Source organism: Salmo trutta, chromosome 22, assembly GCF_901001165.1.
Source record: "Salmo trutta chromosome 22, fSalTru1.1, whole genome shotgun sequence".
NCBI classification, from domain to species: Eukaryota; Metazoa; Chordata; class Actinopteri; order Salmoniformes; family Salmonidae; genus Salmo; species Salmo trutta.
In genome coordinates, this window is record NC_042978.1 from 527764 (window position 1) to 545543 (window position 17780).

Below are 17780 nucleotides of genomic sequence, written 5' to 3' on the forward strand. Positions count from 1 at the left end.
GCTGGCTACAGTAGTCAAAGGAAGCCAAAGGCACTGGGAGAGGCCACTAAGACCGTATGTCTCATGTTATGAGGGGCAGTCACCTGAGTGGATACTCCCAAACTGGAGCCCAAAGGGCAAAGGTGTTGTGACTGTTTCCTCATGGTTTTTGGTGAATGTTTTTTTGTTTGTCTTCAGTGTGAGTGATGAAAGACACAGATTTTTGGATTTTTCCGTGCCAGGCTACATGGGTATGCATTATGAGGCAGACACACCTGACCGCACATTGCCGCCACCCCCCGCACACACACGCACACCACACACACACCACACACTCACTCACGCATGACAGGAGGACACCTCCACTTGTATTGTATAAACTATAACACGACTCCCAAACCAGTGACAAAAGTTAGCCTAGCTACCGCTAACCACTACAAAGCACTAATGTCACGCCGGACATCATGGCAGCTCATCTCTCACTCACTCTTTCCTCATTAGGCTCGGCAGGGGGCTCACCACTCCACTGGCTCGTTTAAAATATTTTTTGCAAAAAATTAAAATCGTTCATGTCTTTTCGCGTCACTCTTAATCTAGCTAAATACTAGCTAATTAATCTAACTTAATCTTCCCAGCCATCGCCATAGCTACAGCTCCAGATCCCCGATGGAATCACCCCCTATTCCTCCTCACCCTCTTCCCCCTTCAGGCTCTTTCCATGAAAACGACAGAGGAATGTAGCATGAGGATATCACTAAATATGTGAAACCATCGATCTAAGAACTTCCTTGTAGGAGCTATGGTTGCCTTGAGTGCTTTATTGAGTAATTCCACATTTGCATTGACAACACTGGCCAGTTGTTTGGTGGCTTAATGTTTTAGCTATGGGAAGTAATGTGTACTGTAGGCATTGCTGAGACACTGACTCTCTAAGTCAATTTGGATAAGGATATTTGTCCAGTGAAAAGTGTTATCGTTGTCAGCATGACTCGGGTGACTCTAGTACCACAGTCTCAGATAAAAAATGGCACCGTCACTACTAAACCCTAGTCCAGGGGACAAACTGTATTGCAGTAGACAGAAAACCAAAGCAACCCATTTCAGAGATATATATTTCTTCCTATTCTCTATAATGTAATCCATCACATACATACATACACTATACAGTACCAGTCAAAAGTTTGGACACACCTACTCATTACAGGGTTTTTCTTTATGTTTACTATTTTCTACATTGTAGATGTAAACTATGAAATAACACATATGGAATCATGTAGTAGAAATCAATGTAGAACAAATCAAAAAATATTTGAGATTTGAGATTCTTCAAAGTAGCCACCCTTTGCCTTGATGAAAGCTTTGCACACTCTTGGCATTCTCTCATTTCAATTGACAGGTGTGCCTTGTAAAAAGGTAATTTGTGGAATTTCTTTCCTTCTTAAAACCTCTCTGGGCTAGGTGGGACGCTTGCGTCCCACCTACTCAACAGCCAGTTGAATCCTGTGGCACGTTATTCAAATACCTTAGAAATGTTATTACTTCAATTTCTCAAACATATGACTATTTTACAGCATTTTAAAGACAAGACTCTCGTTAATCTAACCACACTGTCCGATTTCAAAAAGGCTTTACAACGAAAGCAAAACATTAGATTATGTCAGCAGAGTACCCAGACAGAAATAATCAGACACCCATTTTTCAAGCTAGCATATAATGTCACATAAACCCAAACCACAGCTAAATGCAGCACTAACCTTTGATGATCTTCATCAGATGACAATATTAGGACATTATGTTATACAACACATGCATGTCTGTTCAATCAAGAGTATATTTATATCAAAAACCAGCTTTTTACATTAACAGGTGACTAGCATGTGACTAGCATTCCCACCGAACACTTCCGGTGAATTTACTAAATTACTCACGATAAACGTTCACAAAAAACATAACAATTATTTTAAGAATTATAGATACAGAACTCCTCTATGCACTCGATATGTCCGATTTTAAAATAGCTTTTCGGTGAAAGCACATTTTGCAATATTCTAAGTAGATAGCCCGGCATCACAGGGCTAGCTATTTAGACACCCAGCAAGTTTAGCACTCACCAAAGTCAGATTTACTATAAGAAAAATATTATTACCTTTGGTGTTCTTCGTCAGAATGCACTCCCAGGACTTCTACTTCAATAACAAATGTTGGTTTAGTCCCAAATAATCCATTGTTATATCCAAATAGCGGCGTTTTGTTCGTGCGTTCAAGACACTATCCGAAAGGGTAAATAAGGGTGACGAGCACGACGCATTTCGTGACAAAAAAAATCTAAATATTCCATTACCGTACATTACCGCTGTTTAAAATCAATTTTTATGCCATTTTTCTCGTAAAAAAGCGATAATATTCCGACCGGGAAATAGTTTTTTAATACAAAGAGAGTGAAAGTAAAAGCATGCTATCCCCTCATGCACGAGCCTCAGTCTGATGGCCCTCTGATAGAGCACTTGCCAAACGCGCTAATGTGTTTCAGCCTGGGGATGGAATTACATCGTTCAGCTTTTTCCCGCCTTCTGAGAGCCCATGGCAGCCGTAGGAAGTGTCACGTAACAGCAGAGATCCCCTGTTTTGGATTGAGATGATCAAGGAGGGCAAGAAATGGTAAGACAGGCCACTTCCTGTAAGGAATCTTCTCAGGTTTTTGCCTGCCATATGAGTTCTGTTATACTCACAGACACCATTCAAACAGTTTTAGAAACTTTAGGGTGTTTTCTATCCAAAGCCAATAATTATATGCATATTCTAGTTACTGGGCAGGAGTAGTAACCAGATTAAATCGGGTACATTTTTTATCTGGCCGTGCAAATACTGCCCCCTATCCCCAACAGGTTAATGTGTTTGAGCTATTCAGTAGTGTTGTGACAAGGTAGGGATAGTATACAGAAGATAGCGCTATTTGGTAAAATACCAAGTTCATATCATGGTAAGAACAGCTCAAATAAGCAAAGAGAAACGACAGTCCATCATTACTTTAAGACATGAAGGTCAGTCAATCCGGAACATTTGAAGTTTCTTCATGTGCTGTCGCAAATCCCATCAAGCGCTATGACGAAACTGGCTCTCATGAAGACCGCCAAAGGAAAGGAAGACCTAGAGTTACCTCTGCTGCAGAGGATAAGTTCATTAGAGCTACCAGCCTCAGAAATTGCAGCCCAAATAAATGCTTCACAGAGTTCAAGTAACAGACATCTCAACATCAACTGTTCAGAGGAGAATGCGTGACTCAGGCCTCATGGGCGAATTGCTGCAAAGAAACTACAAAAGGACACCAATAAGAACAAGCGACTTGCTTGGGCCAAGAAACACGAGCATTGGACATTAGACCGGTGGAAATCTGTCCACTGGTCTGATGAGTCCTTATTTGACAAGAACTACCTTGTCTTTGAGACGCAGAGTAGGTGAACAGATGATCTTTGCATGTGTAATTCCTACTGTGAAACCATGTAGGAGGAGGTGTGATGGTATCGGGGTGCTTTGTTGGTGACAGTGTCAGAGATTTATTTAGAATTCAAGGCACACTCCACCAACATGGTTACCACAGCATTCTGCAACGATACGCCATCCCGTATTTTGTTTTTCAACAAGACAATGTCCCAAAACACTGTGTCCAAGTTTGGACAAGGTGTCCAAACTTTTGCAAAATTCCCAGGTTTTCTAGAAATCCAGGTGGGAAGATAACTGGGTTATGGTTATCCTGGAAAATCTGTGAATTTTGCAACCAGCACCAGATTGAAGTAGCTGCTAACTAGGCTGAGATGGGCCAGACTGTTTGACAGCTTATAGTCTTACCCAGAAGATTGCGTGCTGCTGGTGACCACCTTGAGGCTGGCGGCGTTGCGGATGAGCTTGTCCAGCGTTGCAACGATCTGGGAGAATTTAGGCCGAAGGTTCCTTTCCTTAACCCAGCAGTCAAGCATGAGCTGGTGCAGCGCTGTGGGGCAGTCCATGGGCGGGGGCAGCCGGTAGTCCTGCTCCACGGCGTTTATCACCTGGAGGGTTGGATAAGAGTTAGATTGACAAGTGGGATAGAATCAGTCAAATCTAAGGAATATGGTTTTGAATTATGAGAAGAAAAGGATAAGAAACAGGGTGATGACAGGGGAGAGAAGGGATAGGAGAGAAGGTGGGTTTAGAGTCAAGATAAGAAGAGTCAGAAGGGGGGGGGGGGGGAATAAGAAAGAGCATGAGAAGGGAGAAGGGGGCAGGGGGGAGAGAGGAAAGGGAAGGGGAACCAGTTAGGAAAAAGGGGGAGTCAGAGTAGGAGAGTGACAGCTTGAAGATGTGACAGTGTTTTTCGGAAACGTTGAATGTCAAACTAAGTCAACTTAAACAAAGTCAAGTCCAGTAAAGTAAATAAAAGCAAGTTCCACTCACGTCCTGGTTGCTCATGTCCCAATATGGCCGCTCTCCGTACGACATCACTTCCCACATGACGATGCCGTAGCTCCACACATCACTGGCCGAGGTGAACTTCCTGTAGGCGATGGCTTCGGGGGCCGTCCAGCGAATAGGAATCTTGCCTCCCTGTGGATATGCGAATGAGTAGGTGAGCGTGAAATACTGGGGATGGAGTCACACACAGAGTTACACACATACAGAGGGAAGAGAGGGTGAGACAAACTTACACTGGTTGAGACACGTTTGATTATGATAAGACGCCAGCTAAAACTGAGGTACACAAATACCATACACATACACACAAAACCCTGAACAACAAGTTCATTGTGATTCTTATTGAATCTACAGTACAATTTGTGATTGTGTTCTTTATTCAGTGACATAAAACTGAAACGCACACTAAAACCAATTTATTACGATTCATTCAAGACTTGACAGACACTATACTGTATATACAAAAGTATGTGGACACCCCTTGAAATTGGTGGATTCGGCTATTTCAGCCACATCCATTGCTGACAGGTGTAGAAAAATCGAGTACACCTCCATGCAATCTCCATAGACAAACATTGGCAGTAGAATGGCCTTCCTGAAGAGCTCAGTGATTTTCAACATGGCACCGTCATAGGTTGCCAATTTTCCAAAAAGTCAGTTTGTCAACTTTCTGCCCTGCTAGAGCTGCCCTGGTCAACTGTAAACCCTGTTATTGTAAAGTGGAATGTCTAGGAGCAACAACGGTTCAGCCATGAAGTGGTAGGCCTCACAAGCTCACAGAACGGGACCGGTGAATGCTGAAGCGCGTTGTGCATAAAAATCGTCTGTCCTTGGTTGCAACACTCACTAACGAGTTCCAGATTGCCTCTGTCAGCGCAATAACTGTTCGCCGGGAGCTTCATGAAATGGGTTTCCATGGCTGAGCAGCCACACACAAGCCTAAGATTACCATGCGCAATGCCAAGCGTTACCTGGAGTGGTGTAAAGCTCGCCACCATTGGACTCAGTGGAAACACATTCTCTGGAGTGATGAATCCCGCTTCACCATCTGGCAGTCCGACGGACGAATCTGGGTCTGGCGGATGCCAGGAGAACGCTCCCTGCCCGAATGTATAGTGCCAACTGTAAAGTTTGGTGGAGGAGTAATAATGGTCTGGGGCTGTTTTTATGGTCCGTGCTAGGCCCCTTAGTTCCAGTGAAGGGAAATCTTAATGCTACAGCATACAATGACATTCTTGACGAATCTGTGCTTCCAACTTTGTGGCAACAGTTTGGGGAAGGCCCTTTCTTGCTTCAGCATGACAATGCCCCCGGGGACAAAACTAGGTCCATACAGAAAGGGTTTGTCGAGATCGGTGTGGAAGAACTTGACTGGCCTGCACTGACCTCAACCCCATCGAACACCTTTGGGATGAATTAGAACGCCGACTGCGAACAGGCCTACACGCCCAACATTTGTGCCCGACCTCACTAATGCTCTAGGGGCTAAATGGACGCAAGTCCCCACAGCAATGTTCCAACATCTAGTGGAAAGCCTTCCCAGAAGAGTGTAGGCTGTTATAGCAGCAATATTAACGCCCATGCTTTTGAATGAGATGTTCGACGAGCAGCTGTCCACATACTTTTGGTCATGCAGTGTAGATGCCCGCACACACATGTATACACACACTACCAAAGTGTCCTACACACTAACCAGTGAGCTGGTGTAGGTGGGGTCCATGGCGTCATCTTCGAGGAAGCGCGACAGGCCGAAGTCAGACACCTTACACACCAGGTTGCTGTTGACCAGGATGTTGCGTGCAGCCAGGTCCCGGTGGACGTAGTTCATATCAGACAGATACTTCATGCCCGCCGCAATGCCACGCAGCATCCCCACAAGCTGGATCACTGTGAACTGCCCGTCGTTGAGCTGGAAAAACAGAGAGATAGAAAGATAAACAAGTATTATACTATAATCTATATTCAATAATTAGTTTAACTGTTTAACATACTCCCATTTCTACCTCTTTGTCACTCTCTCTTTTCCTACCAACTCTCTCTTTTGTTTTGTGTCTCTCCCTCTCACTCTTTTTCTTATTTCCCCCATATCTCTACCTGTCTCCCATCTAGCTCTCCTTCTGTTTCTCCCATGTCTTCTGTTTCACCCTTTTCTCTCTACCCTCTTTCTTCAAACCTTCCTTCCCTCCATCTCTCTCTCCCTCAATCTTCCGCTCTCTCTCCTTCTCAGTGTCAGACAATGTTTGGCAGTGATTCATAGGCTAGTGAAACCTCTGTAAATGTCAGAGATAGCGAGAGGAGTGGCACATTTGTAAGATACTGACAACAGACGGGGGTTAGGGCCTTTTCCACAGAGATAGAGAGGGTGTGGAATAAGAGGACATTATTAGGGAAGATTAGGAAGACATGTTTGGGTACTTTGGCAGATGATGAGATGATTACAGATACACATTTATGATGTGTTTTCAAGAGTATCAATTCTCTGGGTGTTTTTATATAGTGCATGTTCAATGGATTTAGTACAGAGATTGACAGCAAGGTAGGCCTTTGTTATTATGAAAACATTTTTGGGGGTACAGTAGGTGGTGGGTAATGTTAGCAATATGTGAAATTATGTTTTTTTTTATTACCTTTGCCAAACCCTGAGCTCAATGTTTCAAATAATTTGCTAATTCTAAACATATCCTTGTGTGTGTGTGTGTGTGTGTATGCACCCACCAAATTATTATTATTATTTAGTATTGTGTGTGTGTGTGCACCCTTGTGTGAGTATGTTCCATAGGTTCTCTTACCCTCAAGAAAGAGTCCAGCGCCCCGTTCTCCATAAACTCTGTGACGATCATGACTGGCCGGCTCTTGGTGACCACGCCCTCCAATCGAATGATGTTGGGGTGGTCGAACTGTCCCATGATGCTTGCTTCACTCAGGAAGTCCCGCCTCTGCCGGTCAGTGTAGCCCACCTTGAGTGTCTTGATAGCCACAATGATCTCACGTCGGCCAGGTAGCTTGCAACGCCCGCGACACACCTCTCCAAACTCTCCTGTGAGAACGAGGAATGGGAGACAGCGAGAGAGAGAGAAGAGAGAGAGAGACGGAGGGGGGAAGAGAGGAAGGATCGGAAAAGTGGAGGAGAGTGGGGGAGATGGGAGAGGGACAGTTTACTGGTTAGAAACAAGGAGCCAGGGAAGGGAAGCGGGAGACTGTGAGAGAGAGGGGCTCGGGCAGTGTACGGTGGCTAGGAGTGGCAGAGAAAAGGGGGGATGAAAGGTGAGAGTGAAGGACGGCCGAGGGAGAACTAAAAACGTAGGGAAAAGTAGGTGAGCGTGGGTAGTTTGGGGGTGGGGGTAAAGCTTGATAAGAGAGTGGGGAGGTGGGAGGCTAGAGAAATAGGTGGGGGTAGAGGGGTGGTTGGGGAGATTAGGATTCAGATGAGTCAGGGGCAGGGGCGGAAGAAGAGGCTGGAGGCGAGAGAAGCTTGGGGGTCGTGGAGGCTTTGCGTTTAGGTCCTAACACACCAAGCGGGTGCGAGAGTGTGTGAGAGAGTGTGTGTGCGAGAGACGGAAACAAGGGAAGTGAGGGAAAGGGGGGAGGGTAAAGGAGAGGGGCAACAGGGTTTGAGGATTGTCACTAAAGGCGAAGGCTGGGAAGCGACGGGTTCAAGTAGCAGCAGTAGATGTTAACTTGTTATGGATAGGGGCAGTATTTTCACGGCCGGATAAAAAACGTACCCGATTTAATCTGATTATTACTCCTGCCCGGAAACTAGAATATGCATATAATTTGGATAGAAAACACTCCAAAGTTTCTAAAACTGTTTGAATGGTGTCTGTGAGTATAACAGAACTCATTTGGCAGGCCAAAACCTGAGAAGATTCCAAACAGGAAGCGCCCTCTCTGACTATTTCTTGGCCTTCTTGATCATCTCTATCCAAAACAGGGGATCTCTGCTGTAACGTGACATTTTCTAACGCTCCCATAGGCTCTCAGAAGGCGCCAGAACGTTGAATGATGACTTTGCAGGCCATGGCTGAAAAACAGTAGCGCATTTGGATAGTGGTCGATCTGAGAACAATGAGACTGGAGGCGCGTGCACGAGTCGACTCCATGTTTTTATTTTTTTGTCTTTGAACGAAAACAGGGTTTCCCGGTCGGAATATTATAGCTTTTTTACGAGAAAAATCGCATAAAAATTGATTTTAAACAGCGTTTGACATGCTTCGAAGTACGGTAATGGAATATTTTGAATTTTTTTGTCACGAAACGCGCCGGGCGCGTCACCCTTCTTTACCCTTCGGAGAGTGTCTTGAACGCACAAACAAAACGCCGCTATTTGGATATAACTATGGATTATTTGGAACCAAACCAACATTTGTTATTGAAGTAGAAGTCCTGGGAGTGCATTCTGACGAAGAACAGCAAAGGTAATCCAATTTTTCTTATAGTAAATCTGAGTTTGGTGAGGGCCAAACTTGGCGGGTGTCAAAATAGCTAGCCATGATGGTCGGGCTATCTACTCAGAATATTGCAAAATGTGCTTTCACCGAAAAGCTATTTTAAAATCGGACACCGTGATTGCATAAAGGAGTTCTGTATATATAATTCTTAAAATAATAGTTATGTTTTTTGTGAACGTTTATTGTGAGTAATTTAGTAAATTCACCGGAAGTGTTCGGTGGGAATGCTAGTTCTGAACGTCACATGCTAATGTTAAAAGCTGTTTTTTGATATAAATATGAACTTGATTGAACAAAACATGCATATATTGTATAACATAATGTCCTAGGAGTGTCATCTGATGAAGATCATCAAAGGTTAGTGCTGCATTTAGCTGTGGTTTTGTTTTTTGTGACATTATATGCTAGCTTGAAAAATGGGTGTCTGGTTATTTCTGGCTGGGTACTCTGCTGACATAATCTAATGTTTTGCTTTCGCTGTAAAGCCTTTTTGAAATCGGACACTGTGGTTAGATAAAGGAGAGTCTTGTCTTTAAAATGGTGTAAAATAGTCATGTTTGAAAAATTGAAGTTTTGGGATTTTTGAGGAATTTGTAATTCGCGCCACGCCTATCATTGGATATTGGAGCAGGTGTTCCGCTAGCGGAACGTCTAGATGTAAGAGGTTATTAACCTCTACGGGCCACGGGGGCAGTATTGAGAATTTTGAAAGAAATATGTGCCCATTTTTAACTGCCTCCTACACCAACTCAGAAGCTAGGATATGCATATTATTAACACATTCGGATAGAAAACACTCTGAATTTTCTAAAACAGTTTGAATGGTGTCTGTAAGTATAACAAAACTCATATTGCAGGCAAAAACCTGTGAAAAATAGATTAAAAAAAATGAGAATTTTGTGACTGTACTATTTAGTGTCATTGTTTTAAAGATACCACAGTGAGAAAGGATTCAGTTCGCAACTCCTACTGCTTCCACTAGATGTCAACGATCTTTAGAAAGTTGTTGGAAGCATCTGTCATGAATACAGACCGAATTAGAAAGCTTACAAGTTGACACGTCATCACTTCATTTTTTGCGCCTGCGCATGAATCTGAGAAGAGTGCCTTTGTCATTATCGTTTATTCTAGACACTTGATAGGTTGTGTGAAAATATTACTGATGTTTACTGATGTTTCACGTTAAAAATGGAACAAAAGATTAGTGCTAAACAACGTTTGACATGTTTAAACAAACGTAAATAGATTATTTACTAGGTTTTCTTTAGCTTTTCGACGTGACTTTACACTGCCCACCTCATTTTGTGGGAGCCTACTGAACGCTAACTATTTGGACATAAATTATGAACTTTGTCAAAAGAAACCACATTTGTTCTGGACCTGGGATCTCTGGCAGCGCCTTCTGATGGAGATAATCAAAGGTAAGGGGATATTTAGAATGTTATTATCGATATTAGATGATGCTAATGCTAACGGTATAGCTTAGCTTAGCTTAGCATATAGCTTATTGTTGTTAGCATAGTACCCAGTTTATGCAAAATGTGATTTCCCAGTAAAGTTATTTTGAGATCTGGCCATTCGGTAGCAATTACGAGATGATAATATATTATTCTTTGAATGACAATATTATAATTTACCAATGTTTTCGAATAGTAATTCCGTGATTTGTAATGCTGGATTCACTGGGTGCATTCGAGCCGAAAAAAATTCTGAATTTCACCGCGACTGTAAATGCTGTTTTTGGATATAAATATGAACTTGATGGAACTAAAAATGCATGTATTGTATAACATAATGTCCTATGAGTGTCATCTGATGCAGATTGTCAAAGGTAAGTGCATAATTCTAGCTAGTTTTCTGTCTGTTGATGCCCTTCTTTGAATTGGCTAAACATTACACGCAGCTATTGTCAATGTACTCTCCTCACATAACCTAACTTTATGCATTCTCCGTAATGCCTCTGAAAATCGGACAGCGTGGTTAGATTTAGGAGATATATCTTTCAAATGGAGGAAAATAGTTGATTATTTGATTTTTTGAAATGATTACTCTTGCAGTTTTGAATTCCCCGCCATGGTCACATGACAATGAATCCCAATACCGGGATAAGATCGGGATAAGATCCTCAATTAAGCCGTGGTAGTGGTAGCAGTAGTAGAGCAGAGGGGGCTCAGCTGCAGGCGACATACACCTCAAAATCCAAATTCCCATCACCACAAGTCTTCGTTCGGCTCAGATACAAGGCTAACTCTGAGTCGACAACAGTCCTGCAGCTTTTTAGCAAAAGTATTACTAATATTTCAAAATATCAAGATTTTAACTCTAACTAGTACATCAAAAAGGGGTGGAGGGATGGAGCAAGGGTGTAAACAGGAAGAAGTAAACAAGAAGGATGACCACAATAAGTCATGAGGTCAAGGGTCAAAGGGACTTTGGAGTGGCCCCCTTTTTAGAGTGGCCCTCAAGACACTTAAAGAGGGGGATGGAGTTTAGAGATGATGTTCTAGCTTCTTGAATAGCCAATCAACTCTCCTAGATGATGATTAAGTCAGTTAGATTAAAGTAGGGGAGCTAATCAATTGAAGTCATTGATTAATGACAGTTGAACAAACAAAATAACTTCCTACTACAGAGCACCTCTCCAGGACCAGGAATGGGCAGTTCTTAGAGGTTAAAGGTTTAATAAAACAAAGAGATAAAAAGTGGGGAAAGGAGGTAGCAATCATAAAGGCACTTAGGTGCCAACCTAAGGGGGAGCTACAGTTGTGAGTGAAGCGAATTAGGGGACGCAACATTTTTTGCAAAGGTGTAAGTGCATATTTGTGATTAGGGGGGCTGCTAGTGCTGGGGGGATGGGGGGAGCGCGAGGGGAGGCGGGGATGGTTTAAGGGGGGGTTGGGACGATGAATTGAGTGAAAGTACCGCTTGGCGTGAAGTCCTCTAACGGTATGGCCTGGAGGTGACTAGCATTCTTCCCCCTGTAGCTCAGGAGCTTTTGTTGGTTACCTGCGCCAATGACTTCCTCGATCTTCACGCAGGAGATGTCGATCTCCTTGGCAAACTCACGGATGGCCTCATTGGGGTCCTCGTAGGTGAAGGGGTCAATATAGACCTTCATTCCAGGTGTGACTATAGGGGATTCAATAGTGGAAATAATCACATGAATCAAGGCAGTCAAGCAGAAATTACCATTCAAAATTATTTGTATAGCATTGATTGTTAATCAATTAAATGCATGAAGGCGGCCTACGTGGTGTAATGATAGCTTTGCTTCTAATGATAATGGGTGCATTAACATAGGATTTTACAGTCGAGGATTAACACCAATGAGATCCACAACCACTACACTCTCAGAAAAATGGGTTCCAAAAGGGTTCTTCGGCTGTCCCCAGAGGAAAACCCTTTTTGGTTCCAGGTAGAACCATTTTTTGGTTTCAGGTAGAACCCTTTTGAGATCCATGTAGAGTCCTCTGTGGAACGGGTTCTACATGGAACCCAAAAGGTTTCTTCAAAGGGTTCTTCCATTGTCTCAGTAGGTATTAAATAGAATGTTGCGGCCCACCCGCCTGTGGGGAAAACAACCTTTGGTTATCTTGGTTACCCAATTGACCAAAAAACGTCACCTTTATAAAATGCAATTTTCTTGTTGTCTGCTTGTTTTCCTCATTTACAAAATTATATTTAAGAAAAGTACAACATGTCTAAAAGATTACTTTTGAACATTTCCTGCTCCCAAGCGTTCTCACTACTTAGAAAAACATATTGTAGGGCTTCCCACATGCCCCGTTCATGACGGCGCTAAAGTTAGCTACATGAGTGAGTGCTAGCCAATCAGAACATTAAGCTAGCCAAGACCAACAACACAAACAAACAGAATTTATAGCTACAAGAAGTGATTGGAGTTACAAACGGACTATACTAAATACTAAATGAGTTAAATCTCTTTCATGTGATGAAATGTTTTCCACACACATAGCTACATGTAGCCTACTTGGCCATTATGTCCCCACAATTTCCCACACTGAATAGATTGAAGCCACAGGGCTCTTCTCTCAGGCTCTATTTCCCTTTTTGTGAGCATTGTGAACCGTAGGTCGGGATTTTTGACCTGGTTTCTTTGAACAACACAGCGTTATTTCTGTATAACAAAACATCTGTGATGAAATTGTCTTTTTTCAATGGGGGTCAATAGGAAAGAATGTTTGTTTTCCCCAATTTGTGGGCGTGGTCGAGGGGAATTCCTTCTTATGACACCAAGCTTTATCTTGGCCAGGGTGCAGCTGTAAATGAGAACTTGTTCTCAACTGGCCTACCTGGTTAAATAAAGGTGAAATAAAAAATAATTCTAAACATGAATACCGACTCAGAGTATGGGTACAGCCGGTTAGGTTCTAGATAGGAAAAAAAGGTGCTAAGAGTGTACCAATGCTGCCTAAATAATCTGTGCCTGTTAAATGACATAAACAGTCTTTTGACACATATCTTGTGATATAACTGGCTTTTGACATGTAGTGTGTGGGTATACTGTTAGATGTAGGGACTAAGTCTAGCTCAGAGGGCGGCTGTTAGAATATGGATCACGTGGATAGCTTATAATGGAGGACAGGCAGTAGAGACTTACTGTACTGCTGCAGTTTCTCTGTGTACTCTGACTCGGAGCCATTCCTCTGCTTCCTGTGGGGCAAACCAGAGTAAAAACACAAAGTCAGTCAAGTACCGTATGGTGCAATACTCAATGGAGCAGGGTTGAGTGGCGATGATTTCGGCACAGCCGTGTCATTAGAAATAGGGAATACCACTGTATTGCTGCTCACTACGATATCTTTATATTTGAAACTAAGAAATAGAGAATTTCAGGTAAAACTACAAAATAAGATAAAATATCAGACAGGAAAAGTAGGACTCTGTTTATATGTCTGAAATGGCAGCTGAGAGAAAATATAATGACCCAACTCTAGAAGTGAAGGACAAAGCCTCATCCAATGGCAGCCTCAGCTGTCTCCCTCAACACCCAGCTTAACACTCCCTCCTGCACGCTGGTTCAGACTAATACACTGTTCACTCCCAATCCCCCTTATTTATTCTGTTCATCCTCCTCTTTCTCTTATTTCTTCAGTATCAGTCCATTAATGCGGGGGAGATGGCTATGACAGGGCGAAGGGGGTGGGGTTGTTGAAATTACATGTTAATGTGGTTCCTTTGTTGTCTAACCAGTAACCGGGGCAATAATACCCACCGGTGATTTGCATCTCATTTCCAATTCAAATGCATTACAGAATATGTCAAGGAGCCTCTGAGTTTTCCTTCTTTTTTTTTCTCTCGTGGCAGATGCTAGCGAGCTAAGCTAAGACAAAGAAATAGACTATTCAGCCTGACAGGGCCCGGGCCTGTCAGAACGGGCGGCTCACAGTGAACCATGCCACCGCTGCCGCGGCAGGCGGATGAGTGCCAACCAGTCGCCAAATGGGAGGGTGTCAAACTTGTACGCGTCGCCAACCTGCAGACTCCCAGTGACAGATGAGTAGTACTATGTACAGTAGAGTTGAAAGACCACGGCCAGGCTTTTACAAGAACTGAATGGATAATAAAGTTAAATGGACTAATATCCTACAAGTGAATAGAAATCAATAGGGATGGGCCGTGTCCAGGTTTTTGGGACGGGCAGCATCCATGTGCATATACCCAGGCACTCGATGACAAGGCCATGAGTGCAGGCCTATTAGCTTCTAGCAGCTGAAACTCATGCTCTGTCCAGTGGGCTAGCCTAGCGAGGGATTGGGAGGGAAATCTGTATGGACTATCCACTGGATAGAGCTAATCTCTAACTCGCAAAACTCTTAGGTGGCAGCCAGTGTAGAGCGTCCCTGTCTTTCTGTTGTGTGTTTAAGGACGTAAACACATTCAAAAGTTGACATTTCCATTTCGTTTTTGTGTGGGTGTTTCAATCTGTAAATCAAATATGCCAGGAATTACCATAAATAGGCGGTTTTCTCACTTGCTAACATTGCTATGCTAACATTGTTTCATCCACAAACTGAAGTATGGCTTATTGTTAGCTATTATTGTATGAGCTTGGTCAACTGCTTTTGATAATGAACGTGGCTTCAACGTCGGACGTAGACACTTTTTCAACGTTCGTCTAAACAACAATGTGTTCACTGGGTAGTATCGACTATGTTTATTCTCACCTGAGGCAGACGATGGCAATGACGACGACAGCAATAATGAAGACTAGACTTGCGGTGGCAGAACCCACAATAAGGGGCAGCTGCTCCTGAAGAGACTTCTCGGGGTCACCTAGAGGTCAAGAGGTTAGAGGTCAGGGTGAAGCATAGGTACCTGTCACCACTATCACATAAATACAAATACACTACACCCACACGGCCCTCACACCCTCCGACTAGGCGAACTCCCGACATCACTTTGTCCTTGTAATGTATGCGTGCATCTCCCACCTGTATAGAATGATTTGAAACAGTTTGCTACAGCAGGACAATAATCCTGCTGCAACAGGACATTTTTATTATGATGGGGATTATTATTAGTGGACATTTTTGTAGGGGTTGATACATTTTTCCTAAGGGAAAATCAAGTCTGAAATTTCAAAGTGGAAATTACAAACTTCAGAAGCCTTTTTAAACCTCAAATAAACTACAAGTTAAAAATGTCCTGCATTGCAAGAACGCTCTCCTGCAACAGGGTGATGAAATTAAGGTCCTATATCTGTATAGGCTTTCAACTCCTACACTTCGGCTACTCCTAGAAACCACTCCTACACTTACTCCTAGAAACCACATGCCCTTGTGTTCACCACTCTGCATCAGAGAGAATGGGAAGGATATTGGCAGTTTCCCCAGTGTATGTTTTGTCAGTTTCAACCTTTAGATTCACGATACAGTACTCTAGCCTAACTGGCTCTAATATAAATTGGAATGACAGTCAAATAACGGGAGACATCGTCATAAATGATTCGGCAGACAGGCACCAAAGGTTTATTATTTAAATGATAAGCCTAAAGAAGTATAAACCTTTTGTAAGGCTTTTGAGCCTCTACATATTTATAAGCAGGGGCAAAGGGTAAGGAAGTGGAGGTAGGAAGCAAGTGATGTAATATGGTCAGTTAGCCGACGCGTTAATCCAAAGCGATTTACAATGAACACTTATACAATAGGCTATATGTGGCCTTCGCATGAAGCAAACCCACCGTGCTGCTACCAAGTTGTGAGTCATCATCGCAACCACAAGAGATGTGTACCTGTTTTACAGCGTGTGAGAATTTCAGTAGTATTCTGATGCATGCTTGTGTCAATGCCGTCCCTGTATGTGTTTTAGACTGTTGACAAACCCCAATTTCCGCTCATGGTGAGAAAAAATGTTAGCTAATTCATACTTTTTAGGTTGGTGCTGAAGTCGGCGGGGCTGCTATAGCGGCCGTACCCAGCCACTGTGCGGGCCCGGACCTGGACCACGTAGGGTGTGCCCGTCCTGAGCCCCTCGATGCGGGCAGAGCTCCTTTGGGCTGTCATGGTGTGGGCGATGGCCTCACCCTGGTCCTGCCAAACCAAACGCACAGAGAATGGTTAAGAAATGCTTCAAAAATGTACTAAAACAAACAACATCCCCTCATTCATATCATCCATATTCATCGCCTTCCCTCCAACCGCTTTGTTGCACATGCCATGTCCAACAAATCTCACCGTACAGATGGCGAGAGGCAGCGCGAGGCGAGAATAGCTGGAGAGCTTTAATCGGTGGGTACAACGCCACAACAAACATAGAGAGAGACACTAACCAGGTTTCCATCCAAACTTTTTTTACCGATCACTGTACCTGTACACAGCCAATCTGTAAATAGCACACCCGACTACCACATCCCCATATTATTAATTACCCTTTTGCTCTTTCGCACCCCAGTATCTCTACTTGCACATTATCATCTGCACATCTATCACTCCAGTATTAATGCTAAATTGTAATTATTTTCGTCTCTATGACCAATTTACTGCCAACCTCCCTAATCTTCTACATTTGCACACACTGTACATAGATTCTATTTTTATTTTCTTTTGTGTTATTGACTGTACGTTTGTTTATGTGTAACTCTGTGTTGCTGTTTTTGTCGCACTGCTTTGCTTTATCTTGGCCAGATCACAGTTGTAAATGAGAACTTGTTCTCAACTGGCCTACCTGGTTAAATAAAGGTGAAATAAAAAATCAAATAAATAAATATATTATGCGAGTAAAGTCCATGTCAAATAAAACATATCACGTCAGGCCTGATGGAAACAGCAAATCTGTCGGTTAACTTTCCATTTGTAAACTTTAATAACAGGATATGTTGTGTGGTCCTCCCACTATGACTCGGGAAAGCATGCAGTTATATACAATTAAGTTATGATGAACTTCCACAGGGTGGTGAAAGTGCATGTTAATGAGCTTGATCCTCTTTTTCCAATAAATATAGAGGGTCTTATTTTGGTGACAAGATGATCGATGCTTGGCAGCAGTTTGACAAATAAAAATGATATCGCTCTTATCAACAATAATCTCATCATGTACAGTAGGTAGCCAACCAGGCACTGTATCTGTGAGCTGTTGGTTAGAGCGCACGTGCCAAGACCAGTGGGCACATTCACTATATAACGCAACATATATTTTGCCAAAATCACCAGTAGAGTTAAAAATTAGATAAAAAAGAAAATAACACATAAAAATGAAAATAACTATTTTTTATTTATTTACATGGGAATGTAACCACAAAAGCATTTTTTATGTCCACTATGTCACCACGCACAGCCTTTTATCATGAACAAGTCAATTTGATAGAAAAAGAACTCTAGTAGAAAAATGTTGTTTTTATAAAAATGTATAAAGATTGGGAGGGGAAGAAGGAATAAAGGC

General features: G+C 42.8%; 1 protein-coding gene across 10 annotated transcripts in view; it reads right to left on the bottom strand.

Moving 5' to 3' along the window:
- Positions 1 to 17780, bottom strand: part of LOC115157920 (ephrin type-B receptor 3) — a 117104-nt gene that overhangs the window by 19761 nt on the left and 79563 nt on the right. For 6 of the 10 annotated variants that reach the window (XM_029706256.1, XM_029706258.1, XM_029706260.1 and 3 more), the window contains 8 exons: positions 16270 to 16432; positions 15068 to 15176; positions 13501 to 13553; positions 11886 to 12020; positions 7218 to 7465; positions 6122 to 6337; positions 4411 to 4560; positions 3826 to 4025 (listed from right to left, as the gene is read on the bottom strand). In XM_029706256.1, coding sequence (XP_029562116.1) covers positions 3826 to 4025; positions 4411 to 4560; positions 6122 to 6337; positions 7218 to 7465; positions 11886 to 12020; positions 13501 to 13553; positions 15068 to 15176; positions 16270 to 16432 — 1274 coding nt within the window. The remainder of the gene's footprint in view (positions 1 to 3825; positions 4026 to 4410; positions 4561 to 6121; positions 6338 to 7217; positions 7466 to 11885; positions 12021 to 13500; positions 13554 to 15067; positions 15177 to 16269; positions 16433 to 17780) is intronic. The other 4 variants (XM_029706262.1, XM_029706255.1, XM_029706261.1 and 1 more) reach the window with 1 other exon arrangement.